Below are 21,744 nucleotides of genomic sequence, written 5' to 3' on the forward strand. Positions count from 1 at the left end.
TAAACAGATAAGAAATCTGACGTTCTATTTCTGAGACAGGTGATGTGATTTGTAAACTTTAACATGTGTTTTCACTCTGCTCTGAGAACTGTATTTTATGTGTATGTTGATATATCGAAATAAGTTGTGTACCAGTTCTCAGATAAATCTATATAGTATCATTCGGTATAACTCTGATTATTGGTTTGGCTAAGATTTAGGTACTCATAAGGAGGCACAGTTGGAACAATTCAGCATATCACCTGAATAAGATGACAAAATTAGGTCTTTGATTTTTAATATTTTCATATGGTGGAAAGACAATATTTGGAAATCTTCTTACTGATTGAATGGTATCAGCAAGATAAGTGACATTGTTGAATTAGAAGGTACAATATATAATTTAAGGTCAATAGCATTATCTTTAATATGCATTGAATGTTATTAGATTAGTTTAAGAGGGATGCATTATTTCACTAGAATTTTATATTCTTATTTTCATTTTTGTGAAAGTAATTTTTCTAAATTGTGAGGATATTGAAAAAAGACCGGAAAGCCAACCTTATGGACACTTAGGGAATAGATTTTTTAAACAAAAGCAGCATCTACTAGAAAAATCTGCAATATAATGTTAAAATATAAAACCTAGAATTTTGGTGTCTGATTTTGTGTCTGATTTAGTCAGCCAGGCTAAACAAATACTGTACATTTAGGAAACAGCATACACTTGCAAGTCAACTCTCTACAAGCTAAATAAGAGGAGACATTGAGAAGGGTCTTTTGCTTTGTATCTGCCCACTTGTAGGTTTTTTCGCATATTATCCTCTTAAACCTATCCTCACGCTCACCTCCTTTACAGCCAATCATTTATTAGTTATTTACTGAATTTCACACTTTAGGAAAATAAAGAGTTCATTTGTAGAATTAGTCACATGTGAACTTTGTTTGGCTTCTTTTATCACAAAGTCTTGTTTTCCATGAATTGGTTTACTTAGAATTAATGTTGAAACTTTTCATGAGAAATCTTATGAGTGAGTTTTAGATTTTTTTTCTCCCAACTAGATCTTCTGGCCTTTTGGGACACCAGAATGTTGCCTACTTGTTTTAGAAAAAATGTACAATAAGCCCTAGCCGGGTGGCTCAGTTGATTAGAATGTTTTCCCCATACACCAAGGAGTTGTGGGTTAGATTCTGTCAGGGCACATGCCAAGTCCCTGGTCAGGCGCATAGATACAGGAGGCAATTGATCAATGTTTCTCTCTCACATCAGTGTCTCTCTTGCTCTCTCTCCCTTCCTCTCTCTCTCTAAAATGAATAGGAACATATCCTCAGGTGAGGATTTTGAAAAGTAATAATAAAAAATTAAAATATATGCACAATAAGATTAACCAGTAACTGGCTGGCCTTAATTAATTCAAGGTATGTAATTTGGTTAAATTAAATTTTTTTTGAAAATTTTAAATTTTAGGTCACTCTTGAAACGTTCTTGCTTTAAGGACAGTTCTAAAAACAGAGTTATGGTGATCCAAATACCAGGAATAAAGAAGAGCTAATAAACTAGATTAAAGTACTGTATGGTTAATCCCAAGAAATAGTGCATAGTTCTCCAAGGAAGATCTGCCAGTTTTTCCCAATCAACAGAAAAATAAGGGAAAAGGAAGTTTTTGCATGAGGGCCTGGAATGTAAACTAAAGTAGCCAGAAAATCCCACCTAGTAGACTTTTGAAAACATCTTCTCTTAAATGTTCAGTAAAGAAGTAAACTGCTTAGGCAAAGCACTTTATAGCTTTTTCTTATCTAGCTTAGGCCTGTACTTAATGACTGTTAGAATGGCAATAAATATCACATCCTGAACCATTGAAGAGGGTAAGCATATTTGAAAATCGGTGAAATGCAATAATCCTCAAACCAGGAATCATCAGTTTGCTAATAATAGATATGTGGCTCCAAGTCTTTTTTTTTTTTTTTCCAGGGTTCTCTGACATTTTCATTAATCATGTTGCCCATGTGTACAGTATGCCCATTTGGTTATGAAACTTGGTGAATTTTTAGATTTTGGACTAGGTAGTGTGACAAGTCAGATCACATAATCTTAGAATAACACAAATGATTACGTAGAACTGTGGGTGGAAACAGTTCAGAATAAAAGTGCATGACAGTTCAGAGCTCCTGTGCAGACAGCATGTCTGTCTGAAATCAGGTTTAAAAAGTGGCCCTGTCTCCAGCTGACTCATTTTGTCAGATGGAGTCACAGGATTAACCCTTGACATGTTCCTTTAAAAAAATAAAAAGGCAAAGATTAAACAACTGCATTGACTAGAGCAGCACTTGATCCATCTATATGCATTTTTTCCTGTAATATGATTCTCCTTAAGAAAAAAATTGTGCTGCAGCTGTTACATAGATTAAATTAAGTTTTTTCAAAAAATATTTTTGAGGAAGAGAAAAAGACTTTATCATATAAGTTAATTTGTAACTGTGATAAAGAAAATGACTGTCTACGTCAACCAATTTTAGTTTCTTTTGGGTAAGGCAACTTCAAAAAGATATTTTGGAGCAACAAACTTAAAAGGCCTTACCATAATGTACAAGTAGAATATGGGAACATTTTATTTAGATTACCACCAGGTTTTTTTGGTGACTTACTTTTTTTGAGGAATGAGTTTAATGTCATATATATGCAGATCTACCTTACCACCACCACCCATTTCTAGATACACTCTATTAGAGTAAGCTGTGTATGCCTAGTGAATGTATTATGTATTGGGGGAAAGGGGTCTTAAATACACACATGGATTTTGTATCTGTGTTTTTGAGAGGAAGAATGAAGAGTAGAAACAAAAGATTTTAATTACTCAACTCTGCTTAGAAACTATTATATTTCACATTCAGGTTTAATAGCAATTTAGTAAACTGCTTTAGAACATTAAAAGGTTATGCTGTCTGACTTTACTCTGAATTTCTTTTTTACTTGGAAATTTGTCTCTTCCTTTCAGAATATCATATAGTTGATTCTACAATGAATAACTAATGATAAAATACTAAAATTTGTGTTGTGCTTTTAATAGCTAAGGTTTCGTAGTTACATTATGCTTTTGTTTTATCAGACAACATAGCACTCACTCCCTTTTCTGGCAAGCCCCAGAGAAATGAGCCTAACTACTGAGGTGGATTTTTTTTAACCAATATATAAAAGTTTTCTCAGGTTGGAATAATGGTTACAGAGGAAAAAACATTGAAGTATTGTCAGTGCTTTGTGGCTTCCCCTCCCCCCATCCTGCCTCAATTTCTATTCAAAAGTAAGGTTTTTTTAAAAAAATAATAATCATCATCATTAAGAGAAAAGGAAATTTCATTTTAGGTGGTTGATTTTTTTGTGGTTTTTATTTTTTAGGAGTAGCTGTTCTGTTAGAAAAAGACTATGAAAGACTAAAATTTACTTGAATGGTTTTAAGGCATGGCATTGTTAATTGTAAATCAAAGCTTTTTACACAGTTCTCTAAGGATTGAAATGGGTCTTTGTGGTCTCTCAGGAGGGAGGAAGTTGCAGACCACTCTGCAGACTGGCATTTTAATAGTCTGCTGTACAGTGATGTTCTTTTGCAGCTGCTGCTTAGCCTTTTCTATATCTGGAGAGTGTGGGGAGGTTTTATTGTTATTTCGATACCATCAGCTTTTAAACATTGTGAAGTTAGCTGGCCTTACTGTCTTATTTAGTTTTATTACTTATAATTTGATCAATATGTTCCATAAGAATGGGGGGCCTTATAGAATGTTTCTAAGTTCTTCACCAAAGGTATCTTTAAAAAAGTAAAGTGCCCTTTTTGCAGCCTGTGAGCTCTCTCGTGTGATTGACACAGCTCTGCGAGCCTGCAGGGCACAGGGAGAAGACAGGACAAAGAGACTCGGAGGGACACATCGGGGGAAAAGTTGTTCTGCTTTGGTCCGCACCAGTTTTTTAATAACAAAATGTGTTTGTGTGTGAGAACTATGTATTTGCAGACAATGTCTAAAACCTTTTGACTTCTAAATGGAATGAATTTTTGAAATCTATGAGATTCCAACACTGATTATTTTTCCTTTTTGAGAAATGTGAGCATTAACATTGAAATATGAGTAAAGTATTCCTTATGACCAGTAATGAACTTGGGAGGAGGAAAGAGTTCTAAGAAACATTTTTTAGGTTATCAGCCAGAGTGTACATTTTGTCTGTTAATACACACCAGCTTTTCATACTTTTTAATAAGGGAATACAAAACCTTGTTTGTTTTTAATATTTAATTACTGAATTGCTTAATACATATTAGATGTTCTAGAAGAGTGCAGTCCATTGTAAACTTTTAATTGGTGTTATGAATGAGGAATTTAAGGATCTTTATAACTGAAAATCTGTTTTTTGGACTGATCATTCCCATGAAATGTGTTCCTTTTCCTTTTTCAATATGATTTTTATAATTTAAAAAAATCATTCTTTGTTCTAGCTAGTTAAGAGGTACTTACATGACAGGTCCGCTTTCTCCAGGAAGTGATTTTGTACAAGGCTTAACTGCCTAGATCCTTCTTGTTACACATGATTCAGTGTTTCCAATTCCTGATTGCTTGATCATGTGTTTATCAAAGTTGGAAGCAACTTTAGACCACGCCAGATGGTAATGTTGCTAGAGGTGTGGCAAGCTAAGTTTCCCGGCCCCAAGTGCTCTAATTTAATTAAAACTAAAAACAGATTAGCAGATCTCTCAGTTTGCCTTTCTTTGAGATAGATAATCTCATAAATATGATAAAGTTAATAATTCCTTGGGTTATTTATTTCCAGGACACTAAATCATTTTTATTTTTTAGCATTTGTAAGTGACTTGTATTTTTTTAATATCCTAAAGTTTGTCTTACCGGTATCCTCCACAATGCAAGGACTTAATAGAAATTGAAAGAGGTTACTTAGAGCATAAACCCTCCCTCTCTGCTCTGTGAGTTGGTTCAGTCCTGTTTTGCATAAGTTCCTTTTGAGTAGATCCATGTGTGGATGCATAGTGCTGAAGACAACTCTAGCTGTGTGGATGTATGTCTTGGAGAGAAGCTGTGTGCATTAGCTGCAAACAGTAACATTTTCAAAATCAACATGTATTGTGCTTATCCTGTTCCTGGAATGGGCAGCAATTCTCTGATGTATTACTACAATGGGAAAACGGTAAGTCTTTATTCTTTGTTCATATAGCTTCTGACTGACTTGTTTAATGGAAAACAGTGTAGATTAATTGCCTTTTACTAAAACCTGTGAGGTTTTGTTTTATCATTTTCTACAGTAAGTTTAGATTGTCTATTTCTTTGTAAGTAGTGTCAGTAAAGTTGTGTCTTTGACACAGTTACTCAGTAGGTGTTGGATTTTATTTTTTAAATAGTACAGAAAATAAACTTCAATTTGTGAGTTACTATTTTGAATGCCTGGTTTCTTTACTAGCAATGAGCTGGAAAGTACCTTTGTTTTAATGTTTCACTATGTTGTAAACATATAATCTGTATATAAAGTACACACACATATATAGACAGAGAGGATTATTTAATGCTTTCTAGATAGAAAGCAAAGATGAAAGTCATATTGGATATTCATAAAAATAACAAGTATGAAGCTCTGGGAATGATTAGGGAAGCAGTCAGCTAGTGAGGGCCGTATTTCCTGTTTGGAGTTTCAGGTCCAGAGCCTGACTTTACTGGGATACCATCTGTTTCCAATCAAACTAGAATTTTGACCCTGTACAGATTCATAAAATAAATCGCTATTTTTCAAAGAATGCGTTTCTATATTTCCCAAAGAATGTATTTCTGGTCGATTTACAGCACATGGTTAGATGTTTTAAAATAATACCTTTCTGTGTTGCTAAGTAAGACTTTTCTATTCTTTCATTACTTAGTATTATTTAGTATGTTTCTGCAAAAATATCTTTAAGTCAGCAGACTTTGTATATTCTAAACAGAAAGTGAACTTCTCTGGAAGAGACAATAGGAGGGAGTTATCTTGCTAAGATAATTGTTAAACATTATAAAAATGTTATACTAATGAATAATAATCTTGGGTTTGTGTCAGAAATTCAGTATTTTTCTCCTCAATCATTCCCCAAGAAAGTTTTCCCTCAGGTGTCTTATAACTTTAGTGTTTTGGGGGTTTTTTTGCTTAGGAATGGAGGCATTTTTAATGTTAACCTTTGAAGTTACAAAGGAAATTTAATCACATTTCCCAAAATAGGTATAAAATCCAGATACGTTTGTCCCTACCCTTTCTACCACTTGCATGCTTTAAAGTAGCATACAGGATGGGGGCAAAAGTAGGTTAACAGTTGTTTGTATGGAAAATACAACAATTAATAAATAATAATGCCAGAATATATGCTGTTTCACATACTCACAACTGTGAACTACTTTTGCCCCACCCTGTATGTTTCTAACCAGGGTACGTGAGAACTAATGAAAGCATTCCTTCATTCTCTGACTGCTTTGGTAAGGCCTCTTTGGACTCTGTTAGCTTTTGGTTGTTAACTTTTGGGTAAGATTTCTTAATAGATGATAGATAATCAAGCCAAACTATCCTTAAACTCATAAAAAGTATGTGTTCACACTGCCCGTATAGATAGAGCTTTAGAGAATGTGAAAGGTAATTTGGATGGGGTAATATAAGTGAAATTACTTGATCTGTATATCATTTCCTTGCCAACTGTCTTTCAAATGTGAAAATATTTTTCTTTTATGTTCAGTTTTAAGTAAAATAGTCTGAAGTGTGTGTGTGTGTGTGTGTATGTATGTGTGTGTGTGTGTGAGTTCAGTAAAATTAATTATACAGGACCCTTGAAGCAGAGAGACTATAACTCAAAATGAGTTTAGATTTTATTCTTTTGAGAGCACAGATCACTCTATTACAACATTTCTCTTTGTTCTACATTGGGGTGGGGGGAGCAACAGCTTTGATCGTATTAAGTATTTCCAGGCTTAGTGTAGATGACGGAGCTGGTATGGTAGAGAAGTGTAGCCTGAAAATTGATAGCCTGTGCCTGATACAGGTCAGAGGTGGCTTTTATGTTCCTGAAAAATGCATCAAGAGATGATATATTTATTGTCTTAGTCTTCTGTATCATAAGGCCCCCTGGTCTTATATGTTTTCTTATATACATTTTATTTTTACCACCTCTGTCTAGTTTTTTATTATTATTCTCTTACAACTCTTCAATAAGAAAATCATGTGGAATGCAATTACATTATCCAAAGACTATGTAAATACCTCAGTCTTAGTATATATTAGGAAACATCTACCCATCAATGCTTTATAGCAAAAACTAGCACTTTAATATTTCTAGACTCTGAAATACACTTCCTCATTTGAGTTAAGGAATGTTTACATAATTCTCATAGTAAACAAGTTAAATTTAAGCTCACTTTTTGATCCCCTTTTATCAATTTATTTTAAGGCGATAGGGCAGATTAATATTTTGAAATGCTAGTAAGTTCACATAGATTCTATTTTTACGATTCTATTACCAGTATTATGAGAGAGCGAGAACTCCTAAGTGGTACTGATCTTAAAATGCTTTCCCCCCTTTTTTTGGCTTTTATTTTTAAATTTCCAAGTTGATGCCATATATTTTGAAAATGTTTGAGGTACTATAATAATAAGACAGACTGTAGGAAAAAACAACCCGAGAAGAGCCTTTTCTATTTTATTATTTAAGATTATATGGCCGTGTGTATTACTGGAATATAACAGGCATGGACACCTATAAACAGAAAAGAAAAGCCAAAAATGTTAACCCTGTTTTCCCACTGTTTGAAAAGTGAAGGGGTTAATGTTCTGTACCTTTAGTATAGCTGTATTCTGAACCATACTGTAAGATATTAATGTGTGTGTGTTTATGATAGAGGACTTAAAATCATTTGAATATTTATTTTTTGCGATTTTAAAAAATAGCAACCAAAAAATAAGTAAAAAATAGCAAGGAATAATGGGTTTCTGAAGTTCCTTATATATAAAGAACTTGGATTGCATTCAGTTTTCTCATTGATATAACTAAATTGTGTCCTTTATGCAGAAAGACAGAAAGTCTTAGAGGTAAAGGAAGGAAAGTTTTGGGAGGAGAGGAGAGGATTCCTCCTCTTTTCCCCACGTTGAGGATTCTGGAGTTTCGGCCTTCCTCTAATCGGTCAGCCTCCATTTTCTAGGCCTTGAACTGAAGATGCTGCAAAGTATTCCAGGTATAAAAACTGCAGCAAGTACAGACATGATGTTCTTTTAATTGTTTTGGGGATTATTTTAATCTTATTAGGGACAACACAGAAATGCAAGTTTTAAAACTCAAGCTTAAAAATATGTTTTGAATGTTGAGCTTCTTTGTATGGAATTGGGGAAAGAAGAGGCAGGAACTAACATGATTATAAGGACTACTCTGTGTCAGGAACTCTGCTGGGACTTTATGTTTACCCCGTTTAATTCTTGTCTTCACTCTGTCATTTATCTGTTTCTAACCTTTTATAAATAAGGAAAACGAGGTTCAGGGAAGTTAAGTAACTTGCTCAAGCCCACCCCATTAATAAGTGCTTAAGGCAGAATTGAACCCAGGTCTCTCTGCCAAGAGCAGGTTTTCTCTTTTGAAGAAACAGAAAATACTAGCCAAGGGCAAGTAAACTAGTCTCCATAGCAAAGGGCCAAACTTCATTCATCCTTACTACCATTCGTATCAAAACATACTACAGTGGAAAGAAAATGTAACTGAGGAAAACACCAGGCCATTCTTAAAAATAAATACCTTTTGCATTTCTGATCAGACTAATAATTTTCTGAATGCTAATTGATGTGGTCAGTCAAGCAAATTTTTATTTCTGTTTAAGGTGAAGAATTTAAAACTATCCTAGATATGTTTAAAAACTCAGGAAATAAGACTAGCAGGTCTCCTCTTCAAATAGAACTCATAGTACTGGAAACTGGTTTAGCCAAAGTTTTGGCACCTGTCTTCCCACATAATTTATATTTTTATAAGAAGTAGGGTCACAAATAGCTAAAATTGCACTGGAAATATTTCTAAGACTTGTTTTTGAAATCAACATTTTCAGTTAATAAAAGCACAGAAACCCATGTGAGAATATATAGAACTACATTTCTGTTTCATTGGAGATTTGTTACTAATTAACATGGGAGAGGAAAGAAAATACAATTAAATTAATTCAAATTTCCAGGCTGTCTGTGAGCCCAGTAGAGTTAAATCTAATGTGTATGATAGGGAAAACATGAAGTCATTTAATAATTCTCTGAAGCTAGAATACTAAAGACTTTGAATGACAAGGACTTCAGCTTAAATCTTCTTTGTTTTTCTCCTTACCAAAAATATCTGAGACTATTCCAGATATGAATCTAAGAAGGTCATTTTTTCTTGATTCAAGTGAGCACAAATACCAGTGAGTTAAAACTATAGTCCCTGCCAAGAGAGTATGTTGTCACTCACTGGTCAGCTTTATTAATGTTTTAGAAAGAAATTTATGTCCCTTTCTACTAGTTAATGAGCATGTTAAAGAAAGGGATCAGGTGCTGTATTGTTGGGTCTAAATTTCTTTAAAATGCAGGTAACTAAGAAGTGACACTCATTGATTTGTTCAGTATATTATCCTATCATCCAAATTTCAAACCCAGTCCCTTAAAAATTCCACAATTTATCTCTCAGGAAAAAGTTTATGGTTATTATAGAAATGATAGCAGTTACAATAAAGAACTAATGGAATGTGCCCAGTGCTGTTAAGGTTAACAAAAATGTGCTTGACTTACCTAAGAAGTTTTTCTCACAAATGGAAATCAGTAATACTCAGTTATGCTTGTTAGACAGCAGAAGTGGTAATTAATTTTAAGCAGCTTTGTACCAAAAGCTGGAATTCTTTTTTCCTTACTGATATCAGAAGGGACATTTTATTTTACTTCACCCCTAAACATGTCTCTGGAAATTCTTGGGAAAAGATACTGCTCCTTTTATTTATGAAACTACTGAAAATATAAACATGCATTTATACCTCTTACAGAAATTCTTAGAGCTAACTAGGTGAAAAGAGTCTTCCATAGAGATGGCTGGTATGTCCCTGAGTTAGTCCTTATACTTTAGACATTTTGCTTTATGATGCCTTTGATTTCAGTTCTTGTGGTATTTAGTACTGGAACTATCCAAATATTTTCTCCTTCAGGTTTGGAACACCATAAGATCTATAGTCATAGATTGGGCTTTATAGCAAAATTGTTTAATATTAAAATACTAAAAGCATTGAGATATTTATCAAACATGTCGTTTTTGTATTCTAATTTGGGGAATTCTTTCATTAGACTGCTGTTTCATAGATTTATTTAAATGTTTTAATGACTTTTTCTTTGGGGTTATATTCATTTTAATTTTGATTAGAGAAGGAACAAGGAAAGTAGGAAGACTTAAATTTCAGAAACTTTAAAATTTTGCCATTTAGGTTAAAGATGCTTTTTATCTGAGTACATATATAGAAGATCAGTATTTACAGAAAGTAATGTATCAAAAATGATCAGAAAAATCAATAGGAAGTCATTTTAGGGAAATTTCTTTAACTTCTTTAACACTTATCTAGCATTCTTATCTGAGTGAGTATAATTATTAAACAAGTTTTTAATTTACTCTTTTTTAAACAGCTTTTTACTAAATTCAGGTCCCACAAAATTCAGGAAGCTGTTATTTGTGTATGTTACTGTACATGGAATTTGCATAGGTTAATCAGCAATAACTAAAAAATAAATCTTTTAACAATTACTTAGCTTTTCTCTCTTAATTTTTTTAGTGTTAACTCTTAAATGTGCACATTTTAAAAAATATTGGCCCAGAAGTTTAATTACAGTATTTTGACTTGGGTTAGGGTTTTCTTTTTTCCCAGTGACCTGCACCTTTTTTTTTCTTTCAGGTTTTAAGTACCAGCTTGTAAAATTTTTTGTTTAATATAAAATATAGTTATACAAAATATCAGATAAATTATGTGGAGGTTCCTGAATATGATTTCACATTTTTATTTTAAAATTATGGTGGTAGGGTAAATTAGTGAAGTGATTTTGTTTTATTTTGTTATTTTGGTAAGTTGATAAAGGTTGTGCTACAGATGATTTCTGTTATTAGCATAAGCTTTTTTACATATTGGAGGTTCATGTTAGCATATATTAAAGTATTTAATGATATTTAACATATAGAACTTAAAAGAGAACTATTCAAACCATCTGGACAAAAGAACAAATAGAAACTTAAACATATTGAAATCTTGGTAATAATTTCTGTGGAAGAGCATGCTCAGAAAAATGGATAAGCTTCTCTCTTTTTCTTTCCAAAGTAGCTGAAGGTGTTCCCAAAATGTTTGAGAGTTTAGGCTGATTATGGTCTTGATGGGCCTTGGAGCTTATGACTTTTAGAGTATTTCTTTCAAAGTAATTTATGTAATTTTAAACATCTAGGTAAGGAAGAGTGATCTAAACCTGTGTTCTGTAGTAACCACTGGTCACGTATGACTATTTAAATTAAATTAAATTAAATTAAAAATTCATTTCAAGTGTTCCATAGTCACGTGTTACTAGTGACTACCATTGTATAGCACAGATATAGAACATTTCCATCATCACAGAAACATCTATTGGATAGTGCTCAGCTAAAGCATTCCTCTCATTTTCTGTAGAAGGTATCTTAATTAGGATATACAGCTATTCTCACATACTAAAGAAAATTCCCAACTCATCTCCTCATCATTTGGGATATTTAAAAATATCAGTCACTACACAGGCTGTGAATCTATATTTTAAAAAGCGTGGGGGATGACATTGTCTTTCAACTCATCACTGGGTGTGACAAGTTAAAAAGAAAATATCTTTTTAACAAAGCTTTTACTTCCTTGCACCTTTTTTCAATAAACATCAGAAAATCATTATGCCTCCCTGCTTTGCATAGATATTTCCAATATTAATTACATGAAGGATGCATTGAAAGCAAGAGTACAGTACACAGCTCCAGCCTCTACAGCTAAACAGAATGGGCTGACCTGAATTTGGGGTTATCCGTATGAATAAACTGAACCATCCAAACAGGAAAAAGGGAATCTGTTTTTGCTAACTTGACTCGAATTGGTTGTATGAGCTAAAACATTCCAGGGATAATTGTGTGCTTGCTATAATTGTAAATTTTCATCCCTGGAGTACTCTATCACTCTTAAAAAGTCAATTTGTACAGATGGAATGAGGACATTAAAGATATTAATGTGGGTTTGTTCTTTAACAGTGAAGGGGAGGTACTGTTAGATTTTCAGTTATATATTCGTTCAAGTTGGAATAAATGTTATGGTTCTATTCACCAGACACTCAGAATTTCTCTCATCACCATTCCTGAAGGATAAAATATAAATGCTTGGGAAAGAAGAAAGTCTCATGATAGCTACTGTGAGCCCGACATTCTTAAATGGAGCTAGAATTCTAAAGACAATTTGAGCATCTACCACATTTTAATAGAACACCTTAAGTTACTTATTTGTACTTTTTCTATTTCTTTTTAAATAGTTTGACTCCTGGTAGATTTTAATCCTCTTGAAGCATACATATTCTTTTCTCTTAGTTTTGAGATTATTTGTTGTGATACAAAATCATACTTAAGATTTAAACGTATGATTAGATCATTAACTAGAAAAAAAAACTGGCATCTATGTGCAGGTGATCAGATGACATAAGCAGTCTGGTTTTAATTTGTGGCCAGTACTGATTGTAACTAAAAGAGACTTGCTCTTTTTGTGGAATTGGCTGACTATTTCCCTACATCTGGAGTTAATAAAGTCTTTGAGACCACATCAGTTGCGCTTTGCCGCAAGAACTCTTTGATCTGAAAAATCGAGACTGGCACAACTGCTGCTTCATAACATTGCATCTATGTTTTTGCAAGCTATGGTTAAGATACCAAAAGTAAAGTTCTTTGGCTGTGTTAGAAATGCTGTTAGATGAGCCTCTCTGAGAAGCGAGTTTTTAAAAATATTTTTATTAAGATAAAAACTTTGAACTTAAGTTAGTAAATATATAATAAACTTATGGTAGTTTAGTTTTTACCATTTTCCTGTATAAGGTCTATCCTTCAAAAGTCCATTTATGTTTCAAAGCCTGCTTATAAAAACTAACATTAAAAATAACTTTACCTCCAAAATGAGTCCATTTTATTTTCTCTGTATAGCTTCAAAACTGTTGCAGGAGTAGACAAGTCTCTCTGTGTGGTATATCTTAGTTTTTTTTGCTTTACTTGACAGCCATCTATTAACCATTATCTAATCAATATATTCTTTATTTGACAGCGATTTGTAAATAAGTAAAGTGAGGTTTATCTTTTTATTAAAGTGTAAGTATATTCTGTTTAGAATACAGTGAATTGAATGGTAATACGGATAAAGAAATATAAATTGATAAATTATATATAAATTTAAACTGGCAAATTATGTAGGTTTTTTTAATGAAATGACATCAAAGCTGGAGTTTTTCATAATTATCAGTGGGAGGCTTACATACTGTTTCAGTCTATAACCTGGATAGAATTAGAGAATTTTGTACAGTATTTCATTCTTTCAGATCAGTGATGATGTATATAGTAAATAAGCATTTGCAACAAAAAAACATTTTCTAATGCTGTTTTCTAAATTTTATTATCATTGTATTTTGTTGCTGCATCTTTGGATTTACTTGACTTTTTGTTGTTTGTGGTTTCAGCCTAGTTTGAGAAAATCTATATATAAAGGGAATAAAGGGCATCTATCTGTGGCTAAATTTAGACACTGAATCTTGATTCAAAGAAAAAAGTGCAAAATTCCTTTCCTGAAAACTTTTTCTTGCCTATCAGCCTATATAATACATTCCAAACACATTTGTATATACTCAGTTATTTCATTTTAATACTATTTTTATGTAATAACACTAAGCTAGAAAAATCTCGGGTGTGTGTGTGTGTGTGTGTAATGAAAAGAAACACTTTATTTACTGTATTCCCCTATCGAGGATCCTTCTTGGTAATTCATAGGAATATATCTTGTCCCAAACTTCTCAGGTACCAGAGATGTATGCTTTACCTTTGGGATGTGAAAGATAGGAAACTAACCTGAGTTAGCAATCCATTAAAAAGACACACCTGTGCAAGTGTCAGCACAACTAGCAAGAAGAGTTAAAATGGGCATTTTAACCTTTTATTTAGAATAAATTTGTAGGATCATGTCAGACAGCTGTAAGAAATAGTATTTGAGGACTGAACAGGGACAATATATAGCATTATAACTGCTCCTATAAGAATGCTAGAAAGAAGATACTATTAGCTATTACTTGGTGAGTGGTCACTGTGCTAAACATTTTATATGTATTATCTTGTCTGATATTCCCATCAACCCCCTAATGCAGGTATTGTTCGCACTATCTTACCAATGAGGAAGTTGAGTCCGGAGGATTAAGTAATTTGCCAGAAGTCTTTACAGTTAGTTAATACTTCAGTGAAAGACTAACTGAATATAAATGATAGCTTATGTAAATTAAAAATTTGGCTCCCATTGTAATCTCAGTGTGTGCTCTCTCGACTTTTTTATTAGTGCATAGAAATAAGTGCTCAGGGTAAAAATATCAAACTGTGTGGAAGGACATAAAGTAAATGTCCTCCTTTCCAGTTCTCAGTCCAGATGTGTTACCATTAAGTTTTTCATATGTAGCCTGGCCCGGTGTGGCTCAGCGGTTCAGCGTTGACGTAGGATCCAGACGATCGGGGTTCGATTCCTGGTCAGGGCACTGGCCCAGGTTGCTGGCTTGATCCCCGGTCAGGGGCGTGTAGGAGGCAGCCGATCGATGACTCTCTCATCATTGATGTTTCTATCTCTCTCTCTCTCCCTTTCTCTTGCTCTCTGAAATCAATAGATTTTTTTTTTTTAAAGTTTCAAAAAGAAAAAAAAAGTTTCTCATATGTAATTCCAGAAATTTTTTATGCTTATGCAAAAACTGATTTTTTTTTTTTTTACACATGTTCCCATAATTTTAGTAAGGTAATTACTTTCTTCCACTTAAGTGAACCCTTAGGATTTTTATTTTGGAGTGAAACAATGTATGTATCCTTATCAGACTAAACAAAAGAAGTATGTTTTATACTGTTCATAATAGGACACTTTTCCATTCTTCCTGACTCCTGATTGACACAGACCATGCATTACCTTAAATGTTATTTTTTTCTTGTTGGTTTCAGTAGTCGTCATGAAAATGGTTTGATCATGTTTTAAGTATTAAAGTTATTTGGTTGCCCCTTTAGTTTTCCAGAGAAATGCCAGTGTTGTCCATTTGCCAGTTCAAAATGTTTATATTTTGCTTATCTGCAGCAAAGGTGTACCAAAGGAAATTAGTACTGCTCTGACAAATTAAATGAGGGTTTTTTTAATAGTAACAAAGTATAGTAACATTTAATCTAACCTCTTTTGGTTTTGATAAATTTTGTAACAACAAAAAAAATAAATTTTATGATTAAACCCAAATTTTGTTTCATGCTATATTCAAAAGACATTTGTTTCCACCATCACATTTTGAATCTTGAGCCTATATAGATTTGTGTTTTGTGAGCAAAGTCAACATTTATTGACTTTATTCAAATACCTGGTATAATTGTCACACAAAGATGCATTACAGGAATTCAGGGTGGGGCAAAAGTAGGTTTACAGTTTGTATGAAAAATAATGCAATCATTAATAAATAATAATACAAGAATAAACTCTTTCATGTACTCACAACTGTAAACCTACTTTTGCTCCACCCTGTATTTGGAGGAATATTTTTCTCTAGTAATCAGCTAAAACAAACATGTAGATAGTAACCAAGTTAGACATTATTTATGTGGATTTAAGCAGTTTCTTTGGATTTGTGGTAGGCCTTCATAGATATTAGGTAAACCTTTTATGGCCCTGTATAATGTAACACTCATTTTACATAAGCAATATGAGAGTAATTTACATTTTAATTAAATTTCCTATTTAATTTTAAGGTATATGCACCATCCCCAAATTCAGATGATTTCAACCGTGAATCTCCTAGTTATCCATCTCCCAAGCCACCAACCAGTATGTTTGCTAGCACTTTCTTTATGCAAGGTAAGTACTGCCAAAGAGTTGTCAAATACTACAGCAGTTATCTATTGTATATTAGCCAAAAATTTAAAGTTGTGAGGAAAAAGAATACCTTTATAGGAATTCAGACATTATTTATCTAGGTATTTTGGGCTGATGTAAATGAAAATGTATTTTTAAAATTCTCTAGCGCAATTTAATGCTGACTGCATTGTTGGACTATCCAGCAAACCATTGGAGTGCCTGTCTAGTACTGATTGAATTTATAATGGACTTCAATTGAGAAAAATGAATAGAGTTGCTATTTCTCATTTTATAATTTAAGTATATAAAAGATATTAACAACTCTAGTTTCTTATTTAAATTACAGCTTCATATCATTCCTAGAATTATCAATATAAAGAGTGAATATCATAAGAAAGAATAAGACTTAAGGTAGAAAAAGTGTTCCATTTCCTTTAATTCATGTCTAGCAAATCAATTTTATTTGATCTCCTGTGGTTTTGGACTATGGGAAGCATATACTATGGGAGCAATAAATTACTGCATAAGTGGTGGCTTGACTTTAACATTGGTGAGTGAAGTCATTGTTAACACATTTCATTTGAAGGCTACTATAGTATAGTCATTATCAATTACTTAAGTTTACTATTAGAGAAACTTATTTATTCCACAGTTTCAGAATGTAAACTATTTGTTGTAGATTAAGGACTTTTAAAAAATATTTATGGATATACCATTTAACCCAAAAGTAAATCCAACCTATCCCCAGATTTGGAATTAATATTAAGCTAGCTCTTTTGAGGATTTTTATAATAACTGACCTATTAGTTTGGATTACTTTTTTCCCCTCTAACTGTAAAGCTTTATCCCTTCTTTTTAGATAGTCATTATACAGTTTGAAAGGAAGAAAACTAGTTAGAAGGCTGGGTTGGAAAGGGGAGGAAAAAATATCCAGAGGGTTCCTTTTGAATTTTTATAGCATTATCAAAATAAAAGAAAAATTTATAGCTAAGGAAAATTTTATATTTCTCTTTTTGTCTTAGATGGGACCCACAATTCTTCTGACCTTTGGAGTTCATCAAATGGGATGAGCCAGCCTGGTTTTGGTGGAATTCTGGGGACCTCCACTTCCCACATGTCTCAATCCAGTAGTTATGGCAGCCTTCATTCACATGACCGCTTGGTAGGCTGTAACACATGGCTGGGGTGTCCCAACATTTTGTCCTCACTTGTGTTTCTTATTGGATTACAAGTGTAAGATTTCATTCTGCCAAAACTTCTGAAGTTTGAAATACTTCTAAGCTTACTGCATTTAGCGTGCCTTTTTAAAAACTGACAATAGTAGCACTCTTCAGCTGCTAAGTTGTGATGTTCCTTTTGACCTATTACAGTAGTTATCCAATTATGTGTGTATATTATTCAGAAAATGTACTTAATACATTATGTCTCTTCCCCCTCTCTCTAGAGTTATCCTCCACACTCAGTTTCACCAACAGACATAAACACGAGTCTTCCACCAATGTCCAGCTTCCATCGCGGCAGTACCAGCAGTTCACCTTTTGTTGCTGCCTCACACACTCCTCCCATCAATGGATCAGATAGCATTCTAGGTGAGCTTTTGTAGATTTGCAAAACTCCCTAGTTACGGATTTTCAGCAAACCCCATATCTTTCAACATATTTTTAGTATTGAATTTAAAAATGAAAGGAAGAAAAGAAACCTTTTCACTTTCATTAATGTAAAAACATCTTTAGTTTACTAAGTACAACACATGCAGAGCATTTGCCAGTTTATTGTGGCAGTTGTGAGGCAACAGTAAGCACACCCTTGAAATATGGTGGGGTGCTCAGAGGCATTCCAGCTTGCTGAAGCTCTTTGTTTGTTTTCCTGCTTGAAATATTCAGGAACCAGAGGGAATGCTGCTGGAAGCTCGCAGACAGGTGATGCACTTGGAAAGGCTTTGGCATCTGTGAGTATTGATTTTATATGTTCTACTGAATGACGAATACACTGCTGAATGCAGTGATTGTATTTTGTGGGTGGTATGTGTCATAGTTAAAGGATGTAGTTATAACAGGAATCAACTTCATTACTCATTTAGCATTATTCTCAGTTTGTATCAATTCATGCTGCCCTTAAAATAACTCATGAGAACATTCCCACAAGATCTATTTTTCTGATTTTAATTTAAATATATGTCTTTGTCTTAATGGAACAAATGTAGATAGAAGGAAGATAAGTTTGGACATTTTAAAATCTAAAGTATGAATTTCTGAGATTAATAGTTAAAGCTATTTATTAGTTTCAAATACTTAGTGAGTAGCCCATTAACATAAGTCAAGTGGAACCAAGAAAGAAACTTGGGTATTTTTCTGATCCAGAGAAGGAAGTCCTTTTTATATGGAATTTTCCCAAGACAGAAAATATTTTACCTATTTTATAAAAGGAAAAATAATCTCATGCAACTGATTCATTCAAGAAATAGGAAATGAGAGCCTTCCCCGCAAAAAGCCATATTGTTTGAGGAATTGGTGTTAAACTTTGTAAAATTGATTTGAAGGAATTCCATAGTATTTTCTTGAGCATCTAGTTGATATCACATTAATGACAAAGCAATGGTTTGCTTTAATAAAAGCAATGATTATGTTTTTAAATATGTGATCCTTAAAACATTAAAACTGAAATCCCTACTTTTGGAATTTTTTGGCATAGCACTTAGCAGCAATCCACAAAGATAACAAATCTAATTATTTAAAAGAGGCACCACTTTATTCTTTCTGAAGTTTCTCCTTAGGCTTTCCCCCCCCCCCCTCCTGAGTAATAGGCCTCTCAGAATTCCTACAGAGTTGTCTTACATGTTCTGTGAAGTGCAGTTAACTCTGTCAAACACATTTGCTGCTGTTCTTGGGGAGGACAGACCACTTAATGTGAGAGTAATTAATAGGAAGCAACTATTGAACCTTTAAGGAGGTAAACCTCTTAGTATATGGTTCCTGTAAATAAACATTTCTCTGCAGCTGAGTACAAGTTTCTTGTGAAATGAGGCCAAGTCAGACATATCTATCACATAATGGAGCCTTGCACAAAATAGAAGTCAGTAAATGTTTGCTGAATTCAGTCTTTCATCATATGACAAAAATAGTGATGATAACAAAACCCACAAAAATACCAGCTATAATTTGAATGGTTACTAGGTGCTAGGCACTATACTAAGCAATTACATGCCTTTTTTCATTTAATCCTCAAGAAAACCCTGTGAGGTTGGCATTATTTTCCCCATATTACAGACAAGGAACTAAGGTTTAAAAGGTTAAGTTAACTTCAGCTCAGAAAGGTTAAGTCTCTTGCCCCAGGAATAACCAAGCTAGGAAGGGTGAAGCCCATATATATTAGATGAGAACACTGATCTGATGAGCTTGACTACTTTGTACTTCCAGAAAGAACAATGCTACAGTGAGTTGTTTTACAGAATGGTGAGGATTAAAGAACAGCAGTTGTCCCACTTCATTGCCACCTGATGAAAACTACCTACTTAGGAAGGAAATTTTTCTATAATCTTAAATCCAAGGGCCTCCCAGGTATTTGATTGGCTTGCCATATTCCTTCTCCTGGTTCTGAAAGAACCCAGTGGCCTATACTTCACGTGTAGGAGAACAAATAATATTTGAACCTTCAGTACTAGGAACTTTGAAAAATATAACCTGCATTTCAGAGGCTTTTTTCTCAAAAGTCTTGTTTATTTTATTCGAAGAAATTAATGGAAAGGAATCTTGGCATTCAGGTAGGCAAGAATTTGTAATGTCCTCAGTGGTCCTTCAAGCTCCTTTTCAGTTAACATTCAAGTCCTTGACTATTTTCCCATATTATGACCAGCCTATGAGCCAGTCAGTTGGCATTTGGAAAAGTAAATCCAAATTCAGTGTGAATGGAATCCAGGGAAGAATGTTTAATCTAGTTAGTGGGTGGGCTTTGGTTGTCATGGAAACTCATCTCTGTCATCCTATGTTGTTACTAGGCAGGAGCAGCCAGGTCATTCCATAAATCATTTCTGTCATAGCTGATGGTGATGCATTCCATCTGCTCCATCACTGCATGCCATAGTCTGCACACTTCAAATCCTTTCCTTCAATCCATCTGCTGTCCCCCTCCCCACTGGAAACCTCCCCCAAATACATTCTTTCTCTAACTCCATTACAGAACTCACATTCACTTTAGGAGAAGAAATTTTATAAAGATTACATTTAAGAGTCTGGCATATCAGAATTTTATGTTTGATATTACAGATCTTTGAAAATGGTGACCATGAGTATTTTGAAATTTTAAGTTCTTTAGAATGTGATGTTTTTAAAATAGCATCTAGTTTTAGATGAAGAAACACCGTTATCATTGGAAGATATTTCTAGCGCCCCAATTGTCTGATATATGTCTTAGAAGGTCTTTCATGTGTAAAACATCAGAGGGTACAACCTTTGTTCTTCAGTTTAGGTATTAAAGAGCACATAGAATACTGTGTGATTAAACATGTAAAGCCAGATAATACATTTGCAAAGGTTCCTTTATTTTAGGTTTAAGCCTGGATAATTGTGGTCTTAATCTCAGGATAGCTAGAAAGAGAATTGTACATGAAAGTATTTACACAAAGTTCCCAAAGCCCAGTGGATTATGCATTAGTTTAGATAATAAACCAGGGTAGATAGAAGGAAAGGAAAATCTGGGTATTCGTGCCATTTCTAATGTGTTTCCCTGAACATTTGCCAGACAATAACCCTTTAAGATTGTGCCCATGGAGAGTTATATAGAGGAAGAAACATCTGGTTTATTTCAGTGCTTAATACCATATCAAAACACTTGGTCTTTAATTTAGAGGAGATCAAACAAGAGAACTGTTTAACTTTGTTGATTATATCAGACTTCTTTGTGATAATTTATGTTTCGATTTCTACCTCTAAGCAAAGAAGAGAGAGAGTTTTAATCTGGATAGTTAAATGGTCAGTAGTCTCCAACAAAAGAAAAGAAAATTCGGGGAAGTTGACGTTTAAAAGTAATTCATGAAATAGGTTTCTTTGTTCCTTAGACTCAATAACATTAGCATAATAAAGATTAACTGAAATGTGCACTGTAGTGTTTAAAAAATTGGGCCCACAGTTCTAAGGTTGGGCTTGGGAGCTCTCTATTGTTTCTTTTTTGTCTGAGGCCCTTTTCATTACCCTCTGGCTTATTGGCACCCTGCTGATTGGAATGGACCATGACTGATAGGAGGAGGAGCCTCATTTGTTGCAGTAAAATGAGGCATATTACCGTTTAAGCCTGGCAGAAGGTGTTGGGAGTTATTCATCATTGGTCATTTAACAGTACCGAGGACCAGGGCTGCATGCCGAATGAGTTCTTACTTTGTGTTTATGTTCTAGGTTCTAAATCACTCCTGTTCCCATTTTTTAAATGACTGACTTTTTTCTTTTTTTTCTTTCAAACGTCAATGTAGGAGTCCTTTAAGGTCACAAAGCACAAAAAGTAATGTATTCCTGATTTAGAATGCTCTCTTTCAAATAAGACCTTATGTTTAGAATTTCTTAAAGTAACACAACAATTTCTATATAGAATAAGTATAATTTGTATGTTATTTGGTAATAGAATAAACATGCA

The 21,744-nt window shown here is 33.6% G+C and overlaps 1 protein-coding gene across 11 annotated transcripts in view; it reads left to right on the forward strand.

The window, feature by feature from the left end:
• TCF12 (transcription factor 12) overlaps positions 1-21,744 on the forward strand; it is a 301,154-nt gene that overhangs the window by 241,503 nt on the left and 37,907 nt on the right. For 9 of the 11 annotated variants that reach the window (XM_081162122.1, XM_081162127.1, XM_081162128.1 and 6 more), the window contains 4 exons: positions 16,017-16,122; positions 17,145-17,284; positions 17,567-17,711; positions 18,006-18,070. In XM_081162122.1, the coding sequence (XP_081018248.1) occupies positions 16,017-16,122; positions 17,145-17,284; positions 17,567-17,711; positions 18,006-18,070 (456 nt within the window). Of the gene's footprint in view, positions 1-4,618; positions 5,165-16,016; positions 16,123-17,144; positions 17,285-17,566; positions 17,712-18,005; positions 18,071-21,744 lie in introns of those variants that run through there. The other 2 variants (XM_081162124.1, XM_081162123.1) reach the window with 2 other exon arrangements.

The sequence above is a fragment of the Miniopterus schreibersii genome (genome assembly GCF_964146895.1).
Source record: "Miniopterus schreibersii genome assembly, chromosome: 1".
NCBI lineage: Eukaryota > Metazoa > Chordata > Mammalia > Chiroptera > Miniopteridae > Miniopterus > Miniopterus schreibersii.